The sequence below is a fragment of the Equus quagga genome, chromosome 13 (assembly GCF_021613505.1).
Source record: "Equus quagga isolate Etosha38 chromosome 13, UCLA_HA_Equagga_1.0, whole genome shotgun sequence".
Lineage (NCBI taxonomy): Eukaryota > Metazoa > Chordata > Mammalia > Perissodactyla > Equidae > Equus > Equus quagga.
In genome coordinates, this window is record NC_060279.1 from 42,300,070 (window position 1) to 42,316,711 (window position 16,642).

General features: G+C 37.9%; 1 protein-coding gene across 3 annotated transcripts in view; it reads left to right on the forward strand.

Annotated features, from left to right (window-relative positions):
* Window positions 1-16,425, forward strand: part of GOLPH3L (golgi phosphoprotein 3 like) — a 54,318-nt gene extending 37,893 nt beyond the window's left edge. Inside the window, exons 5-6 of one of the 3 annotated variants that reach the window (XM_046680504.1) lie at window positions 4,857-5,293; window positions 16,193-16,425. In XM_046680504.1, coding sequence (XP_046536460.1) covers window positions 4,857-5,284 — 428 coding nt within the window. In that variant the 3' untranslated portion in view covers window positions 5,285-5,293; window positions 16,193-16,425. The other 2 variants (XM_046680505.1, XM_046680503.1) reach the window with 2 other exon arrangements.
* The last annotated feature ends 217 nt before the right edge of the window (window positions 16,426-16,642 follow it).

The window sequence follows — 16,642 nt, forward strand, 5'->3', positions numbered from 1 at the left end:
GACAGTTGTTTTCAAGTCTTTGTCTAGTAAATCTAACATCTGGGCTTCCTCTGATACATATTATCTCAGTTTCTTTTGTTCCTTTGCATGGGCCATATTTTGCTGTTTCTTTGTATACCTTGTGATTTTTTTTTGTTGAAAACTGGACATTTGAATCATGATGTGATAACTCTGGAAATCAGATTCTCCCTGTCCCCCAGGGTTTGCTGTGTTTTTTATTGTTGTACTGTCTGTGTGCTGTGGATCAGACTGAGGTGAAAGCTTCAGATTTCAGGTCTTTTCTGAGGCTATGTCTTTTCTTGAGGAAGCACATTGGCTTCTACAATACTGTGTTTTTGCAGTTGTTTTTGAACTTTTAAAAAAAATGCTTTACCTTTATATCTCCTGGAAGCTGCTTCAGCTGGTGGGGATTGGAACAGTGGCAGCCAGCCTTTACCTGCATGTCAGCCATCAGAAGTTGCAATCCATAATCAAAACATATATCTTGATATTTATCGTCTACCCTAACTCCAGCAAGCCACACCAAAACCACAGATTGCTGTCCCCACAGGTGCCTACCATGGGGCTGGGAGCTAAGTAGTTACTACTGGCTGAAGGCTGAAATTGACCTATATTAACCACAGTTTACCATCTAGGCCTTCCCATGGAACCTACAAGTGTTCAGACAGACTTCAGGGTTCCAAAATAGTTATTTCAGATAGATTCTACTAGTACGATTGTTGTCTAGGTGGAGAGATGGATTTCTGGTGCTTCCTACTCTGCCATTGTCCCTGATATCATACCTCAATGATTAACATTTTTTAAAGAACTTTATCATCTATATCCAGTTTGATAGTAGGGCCCACTTCAAATATTATTTTTATATCCCTCTATGATCCCATACTGGATTTTAAACTTCTTGAGAACAGGGATAGAGACTATTTTTCACAAAGTGGCCACACTATTTTACGTTCCTACTACCAGTGTGTGAGAGTTTCAATTCCTCCACATTCTCTGTCTTTTTGTTATTCTCTGTCTTTATTTTCTTTTAGCCATCCTAGTACCTATGTAATGGTATTTCATTGTGATTTTTATTTGCATTTCCCTAATGACTAATGATGTTGATCATCTTTATATGTGCCTATTGGCCATTTGTATATCTTCTTTGGAGAATTGTCTATTCACATCCTTTGCCCACTTTTTAACTGGGTTTGCCTTTTTACCATTCAGTTGTACTTTTTAAATACATTCTAGATACAAATCTTTTTGCAGATACATGATTTGTAAAAATTTTCTCCCAGTCTGTGAGTTATCTACATAAAAGTTTTCAATTTTGATACATTTCAATTAATCTTTTTTTTCTTTTGTTGCTTGTGATTCAGGTGTAATAACTAAACAACCAGTGCCAAACCCAACATCATGAAAATTTATGCCTATATTTTCTTCTAAGAGTTTTATAGCTTTAGCTCTATCATTTAGATATGTTATCCTTTTCGAGTTAATTTTTTTTTTTAAGATTTAATTTTTTTTCTTTTTTCTCCCCAAAGCCCCCTGGTACATAGTTGTATATTCTTAGTTGTGGGTCCTTCTAGTTGTGGCATGTGGGGTGCCACCTCAGTGTGGCCTGATGAGTGGTGCCGTGTCCGCGCCCAGGATTCAAACCGACGAAACACTGGGCCACCTGCAGCAGAGCGCGTGTACTTAACCACTCGGCCACGGGGCCAGCCCCTCGAGTTAATTTTTATATATGGTGTGAGGTATGGCTGCAACATCATTCTTTTGTATGAGGATATATATATAGTTCTCCTAGCACTATTTGTTGAAAAGACTGTGCTTTCTTACATGAATTGTCTTGGTACCATTTTCAAAAATCATTTGACCATAAACGTGTGTGTTTATTTCTGGACTCTTCATTGATCTATATGTCTATTCTTATGCCAGTACCACATTGTCTCAACTGTTGTACCTTTATAGTAATTTTGAAATCAGGAAGTGTGAGTTCTCCAAATTTGTTCTTCCTTTTCCAGATTATTTTGGCCATTCTGGGTCCTTTGCATTTTCATATGAATTTTAGGATCAGATTGCCAGTTTCTGCAATAAAGCAAGCTAGGATTTTGACAGGGATTGTGTTGAATCTGTAGATCAATTTGGGGAATATTACTGTCTTAATAATATCAAGTCTTCCAATCCATGGACATGGCTGTCTCTCCATTTATTTAGATCTTCTTTAATTTCTTTCAACAATATTTTGTAATTTTTAGTGTACAAGTCTTGTACTTCTTTTGTTAAATTTATTCCTAAGGGGCCGGCCCAGTGGTACAGTGGTTAAGTGCACACATTTCGCTTCACCGGCCCAGGGTTCACCGATTCGGATCCCGGGTGCGGACATGGCACCACTTGGCACACCATGCTGTGGTAGGCATCCCACATATAAAGTAGAGGAAGATGGGCATAGATGTTAGCACAGGGCCAGTCTTCCTCAGCGAAAAGAGGAGGATTAGCAGCAGATGTTAGCTCAGGGCTAATCTTCCTCAAAAAAAAAAAATTTATTCCTAAGTATTTTGTTCTTTTTGATGCTATTGTAAATGTAATTGTTTTCTTACTTTTATTTTCAGGTTGTTTATTTCTTTTTTTTTTTTTTTTTTTTAAAGATTTTAGTTTTTCCTTTTTCTCCCCAAAGCCCCCCGTACATAGTTGTATATTCTTCGTTGTGGGTCCTTCTAGTTGTGGCATGTGGGACGCTGCCTCAGCGTGGTCTGATGAGCAGTGCCATGTCCGCGCCCAGGATTCGAACCAACGAAACACTGGGCCGCCTGCAGCGGAGCACGCGAACTTAACCACTCGGCCACGGGGCCAGCCCCTCAGGTTGTTTATTTCTAATGTATAGAAATTCAATTAATTTTTTAATTTTAATTTTAATTTAATTTAATTTAATTTAATTTTTATTTTTTTGAGGAAGATTAGCCCTGAGCTAACATCTGCTGCCAATCCTCCTCTTTTTGCTGAGGAAGACTGGCCCTGAGCTAACATCCGTGCCCATCTATCTCTGCTTTATATGTGGGATGCCTACTACAGCATGGCTTGCCAAGTGGTGCCATGTCCGCACCCAGGATCTGAACCGGCAAACCCCGGGCCACTGAAGCAGAATGTGTGAACTTAACCGCTGTGCCACCGGGCCGGCCCCTCAATTAATTTTTATATATTAATCTTGTATCCTGCAACCTTGCCAAACTTATTAGCTCTGATACTTTTTAAGTGGATTCCTTAGATTTTTCTATATGCAAGATCATGTCATCTGAAAATAAAAATAGTTTAACTTCTTCTTGTCTAATCTGGATGCCTTTTCTTTTTTTTTCTTGCCTAATTGCCCTGGCTAGAACCTCCTGTACAGTGCTAAATAGAAGTGATGAGAATGGACATCCTTCTCTTGTTCCTGACAACATTCCCTCTTTCACCATTAAGTACTATGCTAACTGTGGGTTTTTCCCAAATAGCCTCTATCAGGTTGCGAAAGTTCCCATCTAATCCTAGTTTGTCGAGTGTTTTTATCCATGTAAGGGGGTTGGATTTTATCAAATACTTTTTTTGTGTCTATTGAGATGATCACTTGGTTTTTGCTTTCTATTCTATTGAGAGGATGTATTACATAATTGATTTTTGGATGTTAAAACAACCTTGCATTTCTGATGTAAGTTCCACCTGATCACATTATATAGTTTTTATTATATGTTGCTGGGTTTGTTTTGCTAGTATTTTGTTGAGAATTTTTGCACCTATATTCATAAAGGATATTGGCCTGTAGTTTTCCTGTGATGTGTCTTTGTCTGGTTATATCAGAGTAAAACTTACTGTATAGACTAAGGAAGTGTTCCCGCCTCTTCTGTTTTTTTGAGTTTGTGAAGAGTTGGTATTAATTCTTCTTTAAATGTTCAGTAGAATTACCAGTAAAGCCAACTTGGCTACACTTTTCTTTGTGGGAGGAAGTTTTAAAATTACTTGTTCAATCTGTTTACTTGTTACAGATCTATTCCGATTTTCTCTGTCTTCTTGAGTCAGTTAGGGTAATTTGTGTGTTTCAAAGAATTTGTCCATTTCTTCTAGGTTATCTAATTTGTTGGCATACTGTTGTTCCTAGTATTCCCTTATAACCCTTTTTATTTTTTTAAAGTCAGTAGTGATGTGTCTCCTCTTTCATTCCTAATTTTAGTAATTTGAGTCTTCTCTTTTTTTCCCTTGGTCAGTTTACGCTTCTCAGTTTTTTTGATCTTTTCAATGAACCAAGTTTTGATTTTATTGATTTTCTTTGTTATTTTTATTTTCTCTTTTTCTTCGCTATTCTTTATTATTTCCTTTCTTCTGCTTGCTTTGGGTTTAGTATGCTCTTCTTTCTCTAGTTTTTTAAGGTAGAAGGTTAGATTATTGATTTGACATCTCCTTTTCTAATATAGTATTTGGAATTGTAAATTTCCCTCTTAGTACTGCTTTAAACTGCATCCCATAAATTTTGATATGTTGTGTTTTTTTGTTTTCGCTCAACTCAGAGTATTTTTTTTAAATTCTCTTTGTGATTTCTTCTTTGACTCATTAGTTATTTAGAAGTGTGTTGTTTTATTTCCACATATTTTTTAATTTCCCAAAATTTTTTTGTTTTTAATTTCTAATTTAATTCCTTTGTGGTTGGAGAGCATACTTTGTATGTTTTTCAGTCCTTTTAAATTTATTAAGGCTTGTTTTATGGCCTAGCATATGGCCTATCCTGGAGAATGCTCCATGTGCACTTGAGAAGAATGTGTATTCTACTATTTTCGAGTGGAATGCTCTATACATGTCTCATTAGGTCTAGTGTTGTTCAAGTCTTCTATTTCCTTTCCCCATAGGTGAGACCTGGAACCCCTTCAAACTACAGTACCAGCTGAGAAATGTAAGAGAGAGAATTGCAAAGAACCTAGTAGAGAAGGGTATTCTAACCACTGAGAAGCAGAATTTCCTTCTATTTGACATGACTACTCATCCAGTGACCAATACAACAGAGAAACAACGACTAGTGAAAAAACTTCAAGATAGTGTCCTAGAGCGGTGGGTAAATGACCCTCAGCGTATGGACAAGCGAACACTAGCACTCCTGGTGCTAGCCCACTCTTCCGATGTACTAGAGAATGTCTTCTCCTCTCTGACAGATGACAAGTATGATATGGCAATGAATCGAGCCAAGGACCTAGTAGAACTGGACCCTGAAGTAGAGGGAACAAAGCACAGTGCCACAGAGATGATCTGGGCTGTGCTAGCAGCCTTCAATAAATCCTAAAGCCAACAGGTGGGTTTCTCCTTTTTCGTCTACTAGCTGGTGACTGTCAGAGACATCATCACTGAGTTTTGTGTGATGAGATATTTTTCATCAATTTTTTTTCCTTCTTTTGAATCAGACTCATGATTTAGGGAGAGCAATTTCAGGGCTTCTCCACAGACCTTGACCATTATAAGTAGACTTTATTTCTCCCTATACTTCCACTCCAGATGTGAATAACTGGGTGAACCCACACACACCCAATAAACATTTTCTTTCATTTCTTCGTTTACTTTCATCCAATGTGGTTTTGGATACACAGGAATATCTAAGTGGGATTTGGAGTTCTCCAGCCACAGAATGTGAATGAGATGTAGAACAAACCATTTACAGTCATGCATCACTTAACACTGGGGATACATTATGAGAAATGTGTCATTAGGCGATTTCATCATTGTGTGAACATCACAGAGTGTACTTACACAAACCTAGACAGTATAGCCTACTACACACCTAGACTATATGGTACTAATCTTATGGGACCACTGTCATATATGTGGTCCATCGTTGACGGAAATGTCATTATGTGGTGCATGACTGTATTACATTTTTTAAAGTTTGTTTTCTATCTTAAATACCTGTTTTCAGTCTTTGTCTCTCAGACTCTGCTAAGTAATGTAGCTTATTGAAATAACTGTCTCTTTAAATAAGGGGCAATGGAAACAAAACTAATTTTTGGAGCAGATGGTCTCTGGGATTATATGTCCCACTAGGGATTTTCTCATCTTTCCTTTTCTAATCTAATGAGAATATTCCAAATTTGATTTCCTGGTTCTCACAGTCCTAGAACCAGAAATATATTCTATCGTCTTTATTAGCATTATCCTACTAGATCATTCATTAGGACAAAAGTCTAAATGAAAGAAATGTATCTCTCAACCACGTCCTTCATGCAATCAGCATTACAGTTTGTAAGGGAGGGGTGGCGTCAGAATTTCCTGGCTCCCCTGGACTGTTTTCAGTGGCTCTGCTCTGAGTGAGCTGAGGCAGTTGTAACTTTCGATTGCTAAATAGCAGCATTCAGAGTCCGGACAGAATATCTGAACTCCAGATCTTCCTGTTCCCTATTTTTTGCCTTTCTACATAAATTGATAGATTCTGTCTATATTTAAGGGTTCTGAAAGTAGTTTTGTCTATATTTAATGCACAGACATCCTCCTAGTCATTAGTCTTGTTTCAAGACAACCATCTTTCTAGCCAAATTTCTAAAACGTTTTTTCAATTTAGTAGTGAGTGCAAAGAGAAGCTTAAGAAAAAGTCTAGTTAGTGGGGCAATTGGGTGTCAAAAGTATGCTGCTGATATAAAGTCCAGTATTTGGGAATATAAAGAGGACAAGTAACCAAGTTGTGCTAATATCAAGCATTTATTATGCTGATACTTTTAATGATCCTGCCTCTTGACTATTACAGAGAAACAGGCTGTCAAAGGGCTAATACAGATGCCCCTGGCCTGACATCAAATCTTCCTGATCAGAAGTAATTAAATGAATGATTATAACTTTCATCTCCTCCTCCATACATGTCTAGCCCCACAAAATTCCCCAACTCAATTAACATTTTTTTCGTTTTTCACTTCAGGTATCACTTAGGTGACTAGAGATGCAAATTTTAATGTGAAACAAATTCAAATGTGAGGCTGAGTAGAGCTTCAGTCTGGCTCTAAAAGTACAAAACCAGTCCATGTGTTGTCTCTACCTGGCTTAGTTTTTTTTTTCCATTTGAACAATTCAGCATGAATTGAAACCAGGTTTTCCTGTGGAAAGTTTCAGCTTGATTGCGGGGGTAGAAGTTGAGTTGAGTTCTTTCTTGCAACTCTTGGTCAGTGTTTATTTTTATATTGTATCTCAAAAAGATATGGATGTCTTCAGTTTGAATCTGCATAATGTTCACGGCAAAACACCTTCTCATTTAATGTACATGGCCTTCTTATTTCTGTATAATAAAGATTATTGGCTCTCTGGTCTCTCTGCAGTTTTACAACTTCAGTTGTTTTAACTGGAAATAAGAACTTTCCACACAAGGCCAGTAACACTCTCCCTTTCCATTAGGATACCAGCCTCTGTTTCATCCTGTGTAGAAAATTATGGATACACAGCTATTATAATTGTAACACATATAGGCTGGGGGGCAGAAGACTAACCTGAACACCAGTTAATGTTGTAAAGTGAATAGTGTCTCCATCTCAAGCAAAATGTTACCCAGTTATCCCATTATTACCATGAAGAGAATGAGTATGTTCTGTCCTATTAATATCTACTTGCAAGTGACACTTGAACTTATCTAAGAACTGAGTCTTAAGTTCCAAACATAGATAACATACCTAACTATGACAGAGTTGACAACATGTGGAAAGATAATTGTGCTTGTAACTGGCTTATTGTTCTTCCCTTCTTTATAATGTCTATAGCACAAGGGTGTAGACTATTTTTTTTTTAACAACAAAAAACCCCACAGTTATTTATCTTTTAGTTCTCCAAAATTAAAAAAATATCAAGTCCTACTGCTAAGGAGAAAACAAATAAAATCTGAAACTGCTCCCCTCCTCTTCTCTTAAAGTCACAGAACACAGACGGAACTATAGTGGGACAGGAGGGTGCATAGAACCAGGAGGGGGAGGATGGCAAGATAAACCCCCCAAATACTTAACAAGCTGTTCAACAGAAACCGTGATAAATATAGAACAATGCAAGACAAGTGAAAATAAGAAATGTATTTACTAGGATTGTTTATACTTCCCTGTTGTTTTTATTTCAGATAAAGCATTGTTCCCATAAGTCATCCTTTATACAGGGTTTCTCAAAGAGTGGAGCAAAGACCACTGCACCAAAATAACCTCTGGAAGCAGGGAGGGTTAACTTGCTAAAATGCAGGTTCCTAGTAAATCAGTCTCTGGGTTTGGGGGCTTAGGAAGCTGCATTTTAAACAGTCTGAAGGCTTGCACATTAAAATTTGAGAACACTGCTTTATTTTATTGCCTGTAATTAATTCATCCAAAAATATTGAGTATTTAGAAGTTAACTGGCACTTGCTAAGTGCTGACGATAAAAAGTTGTATAGGACACAGTTTCAGCTCCCAAGAACTCACATTTAAGTGGGCAAATAAGATACTTTGTGACAAATGCTCAAATAGAAGTAGAAACTTAATATTTGGAAGTACAAAGAAAGAAGTAACATTCCTCCTGAGAACGTTAGGAAAGACTTAGAGGAGTTATATTTATTTCTAGTAGCTTTCATGTAGCTTTCATGTACTGAGCACTTTTCTCCTGAGCTACTATGCTAACCACTTTATATGTTATCTAATTTAGTCCTCTCAACACTAAAAACACCTATAAGGTTATTTTAAAGAAAACTTGGAGATAATAGGCTTGCCTAAGGACACAGTGCAGTTTGAGTTCAAACACATGCTTTTAACTACTACTCTCTCCTGCCTCTATTTAAAATTCAGTCATGAAGAATCTTTTCAGATTGAGAAGGAAGAGCCAAGGCTAGTCCCGGCAGGGGAAACAATATGTACAAAATAATTTGTTATGTGCTTGAATTTCATGAATGTGCGTGCTTCTCACATATCTCTAGATTTCCAAAAGGTATCATTCTAAAAGGATATATTCAAGAGATAGACTAAAGACAGGTTTTTGAAACTAACAAATTATCTAATTTTGTTTACCTGCATTTATTCCTTCTGTCATGCTTTTCCTTATATAAAACCAAGGGGGTTTTGGGGTTTTTTTTTTTTTTTTGAGGGGGGAGGTGGTGAGGAAGATGTTCCCTGAGCTAATATATGTTGCCAATCTTCCTCTTTTTGCTTGAGGAAGATTGAGCCTGAGCTAACATCTGTGCCAATCTTCCTCTATTTTGTATGTGGGTCGCCATCAGAATGTGTCAGATGAGTAGTGTTGGTCTGTGCCCAGGACCTGAACCAGGGAACCCAGGTCACCAAAGCAGAGTGTGCCGAACTTAACCACTATGCCAGCCCCTAAAACTGAGTTTTTGACATATCATTTTCCTTCTTCCTTAATAACTTCTGTCAACATTTCATACAGAATTTACAGAGTAAATTCCCTCAGTTTTCATCTGAGAAAGGCTTCAGCCTTCACTTTTGAAGGATAATTTCACTGGATATAGAATTCTAGGTTGATAGGTTATTTTTTGGCAGTTTTCTTTTTTTTTTTAACAACACGTTAAATATTTTGCTCTACTCTCTTCTTGCATACATGTTTTCTGACATCAAATTTTAACAAAACTATAAAGAGGATTCTAATTAAAAGATAAAAAAATTTTTCCCCTTTTCCACACAGCTAAAATGCCCATAGATATATATACATATAGTTTCTAAAAATGTATTTACTCCCTAAATAATAAAAATAATTGCTTTAATGCTGAAATAAGTTAAGTAAAGCTGATTTTTTATATTTTCCTGTTATCTATTACATATGTGCATGGATCTTTGTTCCTGTGTCCCCAATTCTTCGTAGGGCCTTCATCTCTCTCCTTTTCTCCTTGGTGAGTTCCAGGTTCTATTGATTTGGGAAGAGACAGCCTAGACATGACTTCTTGTTGATAAGTGAGAAAGGGAGCCATCTCTGCCAGAAAGCAGTAAAATTCTCACAGAATGCAAGTCAGACAAAGCATGGGTCACTTCCTGGCAGAAATCTCCTTTTTCTAGCAGCCCAATTCACTGTCTACATTCAAGGTTGTAAAAAAGTAGATTCACCTGGGGGAGGAATCCCTAACAGCTCTTCAAAGAGACATGTTTTTGTGTAGAATTTTTTTGCTTGATTATCAATAGTCTGTTCACCACTTGGTTTTTCTCAACCTCATTGAACCTCCCTAAGTATAGTAGCATATTTTATCTGAACTTTAGAAATTCAGGTAGGAATCTAGGGGCTTCTGCCCCTTTGGGAGGGCTTCTTGACCAAATCTACATGTTTCTACCACATAAGTAAGCCCAGTAGATGTACATCATCTTCCTGATTTGATGGGAAAAAATTCAAAGTTTTTCTTACATATCAGAGATGTTGAAATTCCATCCCCTAATGTAAACATGAGTACTTCTCCAAATATTTCTGGACATTTAAAGCTATAATATCTCAAAATATTTGTGGGTTAGCCTTAATAATAAAAAGCAAAACTTGTTAATTTCCCCAGCTCTGTCACCTCAGCTTTTCTTGAACCCCAGTGGAGGCCAAAAAGGTCTTAGATAACTTAAGTTAAACTAATTAAATGAAATTAGATTTATTTCTGTCTGGGAGTGAGGAGGAAAAGATTATTATGATCAGAGAGACTAGAAGACTACAGAAGGTAATAGAATAGCTGACTGGATTCTTAAGAACATTGTGAACATTTAAAAGACTGAACAAATACTTTTTATTTTAAAATGCTCAAAGTAATATGAGACATGTTTTAAAAATTAGATTACTTCTTTTAATCAGTCTTTCACTTCTCTACTCCATCTTACTCTTCACATTAGATACCTTTTCTTTTTAAACTATTCATGGAACCATAACATTACTAGGGGAAACTGCATAAATCAAAATAAATAAAAATGTACAACTCAGTGTTGAAGAGTGAGCATTCCCCTGTAAGCAGTACCCAGGTCAAGAAACGGAACATCACCAGCTCCTCAAATGCCCCCTTCATACCTTCCCAGCCACTATCTCCCCCCTTAAAGGTAACCAGAATCCTGACTTTTAATACAATAGATTGGTTTTGCATTTGAACATTATATAAATGAAATCATACAATAGGTATTTTTTGTGACCATTGATTATTTTACTTTGAACATTTGGGTGCTTCTAGTTTGGGGCAATTATAAATAGAGCTGCTATGAACACGTTTGGTGAACTTAAGACTGCGTTTCAGTTGGATATATGTACCTAGGAGCGGAATTGCTGGGTCGTAGGGTTTGGGTTATGTTCAGCTTTAGTATATAGTGCCACCAGTTTTCCACAGTATGGTTATATCAATTTACACTCCCACCAGCCATACTACAGATTTTTTTAATTGTCAAGTCATAAATTTGGAGGCAATGATTGTGCTGAGACAAATCTGAATAAATGAAGGCCACTGTTAATTCCTGTGACAATGCTTTAATTTATAGAAACTGGACTTCTTGGGTAGGCCCCAGAGGGTCTCTGTGCACCCTGAAAATATGTACAATATTTTTGCACATTATGCATGTGTGCATGTGTGTATTTTGGACAGAGAAGAAACACAGCTTGTGTCAGATTCTCAAAGATCAGATTTCCCTACTTTGGAAAACTGGTGGCGATCTATACTAAAGCAAAACATAATCCAGTCCTTGACAAACACACAAAAAAGTTAAGAATGATTGCTTCATGGGAGCCCAGCAATCAAGAAGCTATTATTACTCAGGAATACTTGGCTTGCTATTAGCAAACACTGTTCTAGGTTGGTAGTGGTGCGTTGACATAGACAGTCTGAATGGCCAGGTTTCCTGTGGCTAACGGAGAGGGATTAACACTTTTGACTGCTTAATTTTCCTTTTATTTTTAGTAGGTTAAAATCCTTTATTGACATAGCTTCATGATGTTTTGATAACTTTTTATAATAGCCTTATTGATATAATTCACATACCATATAATATACCTAAAGTGAAAAATTCATTGGTTTTTTAATATATTCACAGCATTGTGCTATCATCACAATCAATTTTAGAATATTTCATCACCCCAGAAAAAACACCGTACCCATTAGCAGTCATTCCCCATTTCTCCCAGTTCTAGGCAAACGCTAATATACTGTCTACCTCTATAGATTTGCCTATTCTGGATTACTCATATAAATTCATGCAATATATGTCTTTTGTGATGCTTCTTTCACTGGGCATAATGTTTTCAAGGCGCATCCATGTTGTGGTATGTATCAGTGCTTCATTTATTTTTATTGCCGAATAATATTCCACTGTATGGATATACCACATTTTATTTATCCACCAGTCAATGGACTTGGTAATTATTTTAAATGATGCCTATATAGAATATAAGGCCAAAACAAAATCTATGTGTCCTCTCCTAAACCTCCCACCTCAGATGTCACCATATTAGTACATGGTGCCATCATTCACCTAGTTGCTCCAGCCCAAAACTTTGAAGTTATCCTTGATTCTCACAACAGCAAATTCTGTTGGTTGTACCTTCAAAATAGATCCCACATCCAGCCATTTTCAGCCTTCTCTGTAACTACTACCCCCTAGTAGTTACAAGTCCCTAGTCCAAGCCACTGTCATCTCTTCCCTGAACTTTTATAAAAGCCTAATTGATTTCCTGCTGCTGCTTCCACACTTGGCCCCAACAGAGCAGCCAGAGTGATCCGTTTAATACATAAATCAACCTGTGTTACTCCCCTGCTCAACACCATCTCCTGGCTGCCCGTCACACACAAAATAAAATCCAAAGCCTTTCCCACGGCCTGAAAGCCAAAAGTGATCTGATCCTTGCCTACATCTCCTCTTTTTCTCTGGCTCTAGCTACATTGACCTTGCTGTTTCTCAAGTTAACATGTCCCTGTTTCAGGAGCTCTGCATTTACTGTTCCCTCTGCCTGGACCAGTTCTCCTCCAGACAGCAGCTTGGCTCACTCGCCCACTTCATTCAGATCTCTGCTCAGATATCTCAGGTCCTCCCTAATCCCTCTGTCTAAACTATCACCTCCTCCCACCCAGTCACAAATAGATTACTAAACATACTTTATACCCCAGATGTTGGGCTAGTTTTAGTGAAACTCCAGTCTTTTTTATTGGCTTTAATTCTAAGTTCCCCCCTTCCTAATGCTCAGCAATTTAGCTATATCAAGGGTAAAAGTGTGATTTAAATCATTCCCTTAGTGATCATAGTTTTTATATATTACTCTTTTTTCTTTTTTTTGTGAGGAAGATTCACCCTGAGCTAACATCTGTGCCAGTCTTCCTCTACTTTGTATGTGGGATGCCTCCCCAGCATGGCTGGTGAGTGGAGTAGGTCCACACCTGGGATCCAAGCCTGCGAACCCCAAGCTACTGAAGTGGAGTGTGCATAACTTTAACCACTCGGCCATGGGGCTGGCCCCTATATATTACTCTTAAGCAGAGCTTGGAGTTAGAAATATCTTAGCTTGTATCAGAAAGTGTTTTCCAAAAGAACTTGTTTATCTTTTAGATACTTAAACTAATCTCTTAAACATATTCATAATATATTTTCACCATAATTGCCCAAACCTGATTCGACCAATAGTTTCCATTTTCTTCCTCTACATGACCTAGCTTGAACTTAACCTGCCTTCTTTTATCCCTTTCCTCTATCCAGTCAAGCCATACATTCAACTGGTTACCAAGTTCTGTTGGTCTAAGTTCTTAATATGTCTCATTTTTCTATGCCCTTCCATTCCTATTGCCACTGCCCCTTGTCAATAAGCCAAAAATGGAATCTTTAGACCTTGGAAAATTAGCAGTGGTTGGTGATTCTGGGCAAAAATATGAAGATCGTTTCCTACACTCCTTTATACCCTCTTTTATTATCCGCACACTTCCCTAAGGCAGGTGAAAAACAGAGGGGATTTTTATTTGTTTTGTATTGTGTTGTTTTCACTTAAGCTTTTTATTGAAATATACATACAGAAAAGTGCAAATATCATAACTGTGCAGCTCAGTTTTCACAAACTGAATGCACCCATGTAACCAGCACCAGGATTAAGAAACAGAACATTACTAGCACTTCAGAAACCCCGCTCACGCTCCCTCCCAGCCACTACCCTCCAAGGGCAACTGACCTGCTGACTTCTAACAACATTGACCATTTTTACCTTAACAGAGTTTTTCAGATAAATGGAAAAAGCTTAAATGGGGGAAAAGTTGAGGAAAAGCACATCTTAGAAGCCTGAAATGAAAAGGAAAAGAAGTTGGGAAGGAGAAGTCTAGACAATCGAAAAAGAAGAAAAAGGAAGAGGAAAAGAGGAAAGGAGAGGGAATGAGAGAAAGCAGAGGTTTGAAGAGAGAGAATCATGCTACCTGGTTGGCTGCCCAAGAAACCCAACTGTAATATTTTTTTTTCCTCCCCAAACGCTAGTGCATGGCTATATATCCTAGTTGTAGGGCCTTCTAGTTTTAGTGCTATGTGAGCTGCCACCACAGCATGGCAACTGACAGACGGGTGGTGTGGTTCAGTGTGGTTCCAGGACCAGGAAGCAAACTTGGGCCCCCGAAGCAGTGAGAGCTCTGAACTTTAACCACTAGGCCATCAAGGCTGGCTCCTGATACCCTTCTTAAGCCTGCCCTCTCCTTTCCCCCTGCCCCAGCCTCCACCTCTTCCCCACCCCACCCCCACTGACAGGATTTTAAGGTTGAAAGCCCTCTGCTCCAACTCTCCCTCACAAGTTTTTAACTGGCACATTAAACTTCATTAGTGATCCATTCTTTTGAGTTAAAATTGCCCTCTTTGGGCTGAAGACTTTTTAAATACAAATACTACAATGAGTAAGCTGCTATTAGTAGCTGACACATGATAGTGCTAAGTAAATTTTCTTCCTTTCTCTTTCTGTGATTTTCTCTAGGGCCTTCCCTAAGCCAGTATTTCACAGTGTAGCTGTTAACTAAATTTGATCTGATTACTTAATCCAAGTTTATATATTTCTTTTTTTAAAAGATTTTGTATTTTTCCTTCTTATCCCCAAATCCCCCCAGTACACAGTTGTATATTTTAGTTGTGCATCCTTCTAATTGTGGCATGTAGGACGCCACTTCAGCATGGCTTGATGAGCAGTGCTAGGTCCACGCCCAGGATCCGAACCAGTGAAACCTTAGGCTGCCGAAGTGAAGCTGTGAACTTAACCACTCAAGCCTCTACTTAATCCAAGCTTAAAATGGTAACTGATAATGTTGATTTGGTATCTTCTGGATAATATATTTGCGCTTTAACCAGGAACTTAAATGCAATGGAAGGCAGAGGTGAGATATTTATGAGAAGAGAGGCTTTTTTATTCTCAGAGGAAAAATTATAAAAGTCTTTGAAATGGGCAAAAATGTTATTGGGTATTGTCTAGAGGAGCCTTCAGAGTTATTTGATCTATGCCTTTCATTGTCTTTGAACTATTTTACAATTTGTAAGTTGAGAGAACTGATGGCAATGCAAATGATTCATATACATAGAAAGACAAGTGAATTTTGTCCAGTGAGATATGATTGAATTCCACCCTATGGAAAAGATAATTCCAAACATTATATTTTTTGCCCCATAAATAATGACCAATTTTACAACTATTAAGAAATTCTTTTCCATATTCCTAATTGCCCATATATGTGTTGGTCTTCAGATTCTCTTTTGAACCAGTTTAACATCTTACTAGTTCCCTCATTTGCATGAGTTGTGATTTTACTTTTTTGAAAATTATCTTTAATACTGAATTGTTCTGATCACTTAGCTGCTTTCCCGAGGGTACTCTTAAGGCCAGCCCTAAGAGTAAATGTGTAGAAGAGGCAAGGAGAGGCTTCAGCTGGGTTAATTTCCTGGTGTTCTCAGTCCGGCCCGTCAGAGGGTGCTAATGATGTGTGTCTTAACCTAGATGTTCCTGCCCCCCCTTCTTCTACAGAATGTCGCTTACGCACTGATGAATTTTATAGTGTTGTTCCCAGACATCTCATCTCACACCCTGAAAAGATGTATGTCTTGCCCTGAAAAATTAAGGCATAAGGAAGAATAAAAGACTGAAAGATGATGAATAAACATGGAAGAAGTTCAGATCCTCTTCTCTCCTTACTTTCCCTCCTCCAATCTGCTCTTCTCCGTGTATTTGCTTTTCTGTAAATGGCACCACCTTTCTTTCAAGAAGTTGGAATTCATTCACCTTTATTCCCTACATCCAATATCATTTGTCTCGTCAGCTCGTCTCCAATCACAGGGCCCCTGGCTTTGATCAGGCCTCTCAAGTCCTGCCTGGATGACCACAATCAGAGATCAGCTGGTCTCCCTCTCCCCTCCAGTCCAATTCCCACATGGCTACCAGAGTTACATCTTTCCAAATCCAACAGAATTGAAAGCTCAGAAATAAAACCACACATCTATGGACAGCTAATCCTTGACAAAGGAGCCAAGAACATACAATGGAGAAAGGAAAGCCTCTTCAATAAATGGTGTTGGGAAAACTGAACAGCCACATGGAAAAGAATGAAAGTAGACCGTTATCTTACACCTTACACAAAAAATTAACTCAAAATGGATTAAAGACTTGAATATAAAATCTGAAACCATAAAACTTCTAGAAGAAATTATAGGCAATACACTCTTTGACACTGCTCTTGGCAGCATCTATTTGAATACCATGTCTACTCAGG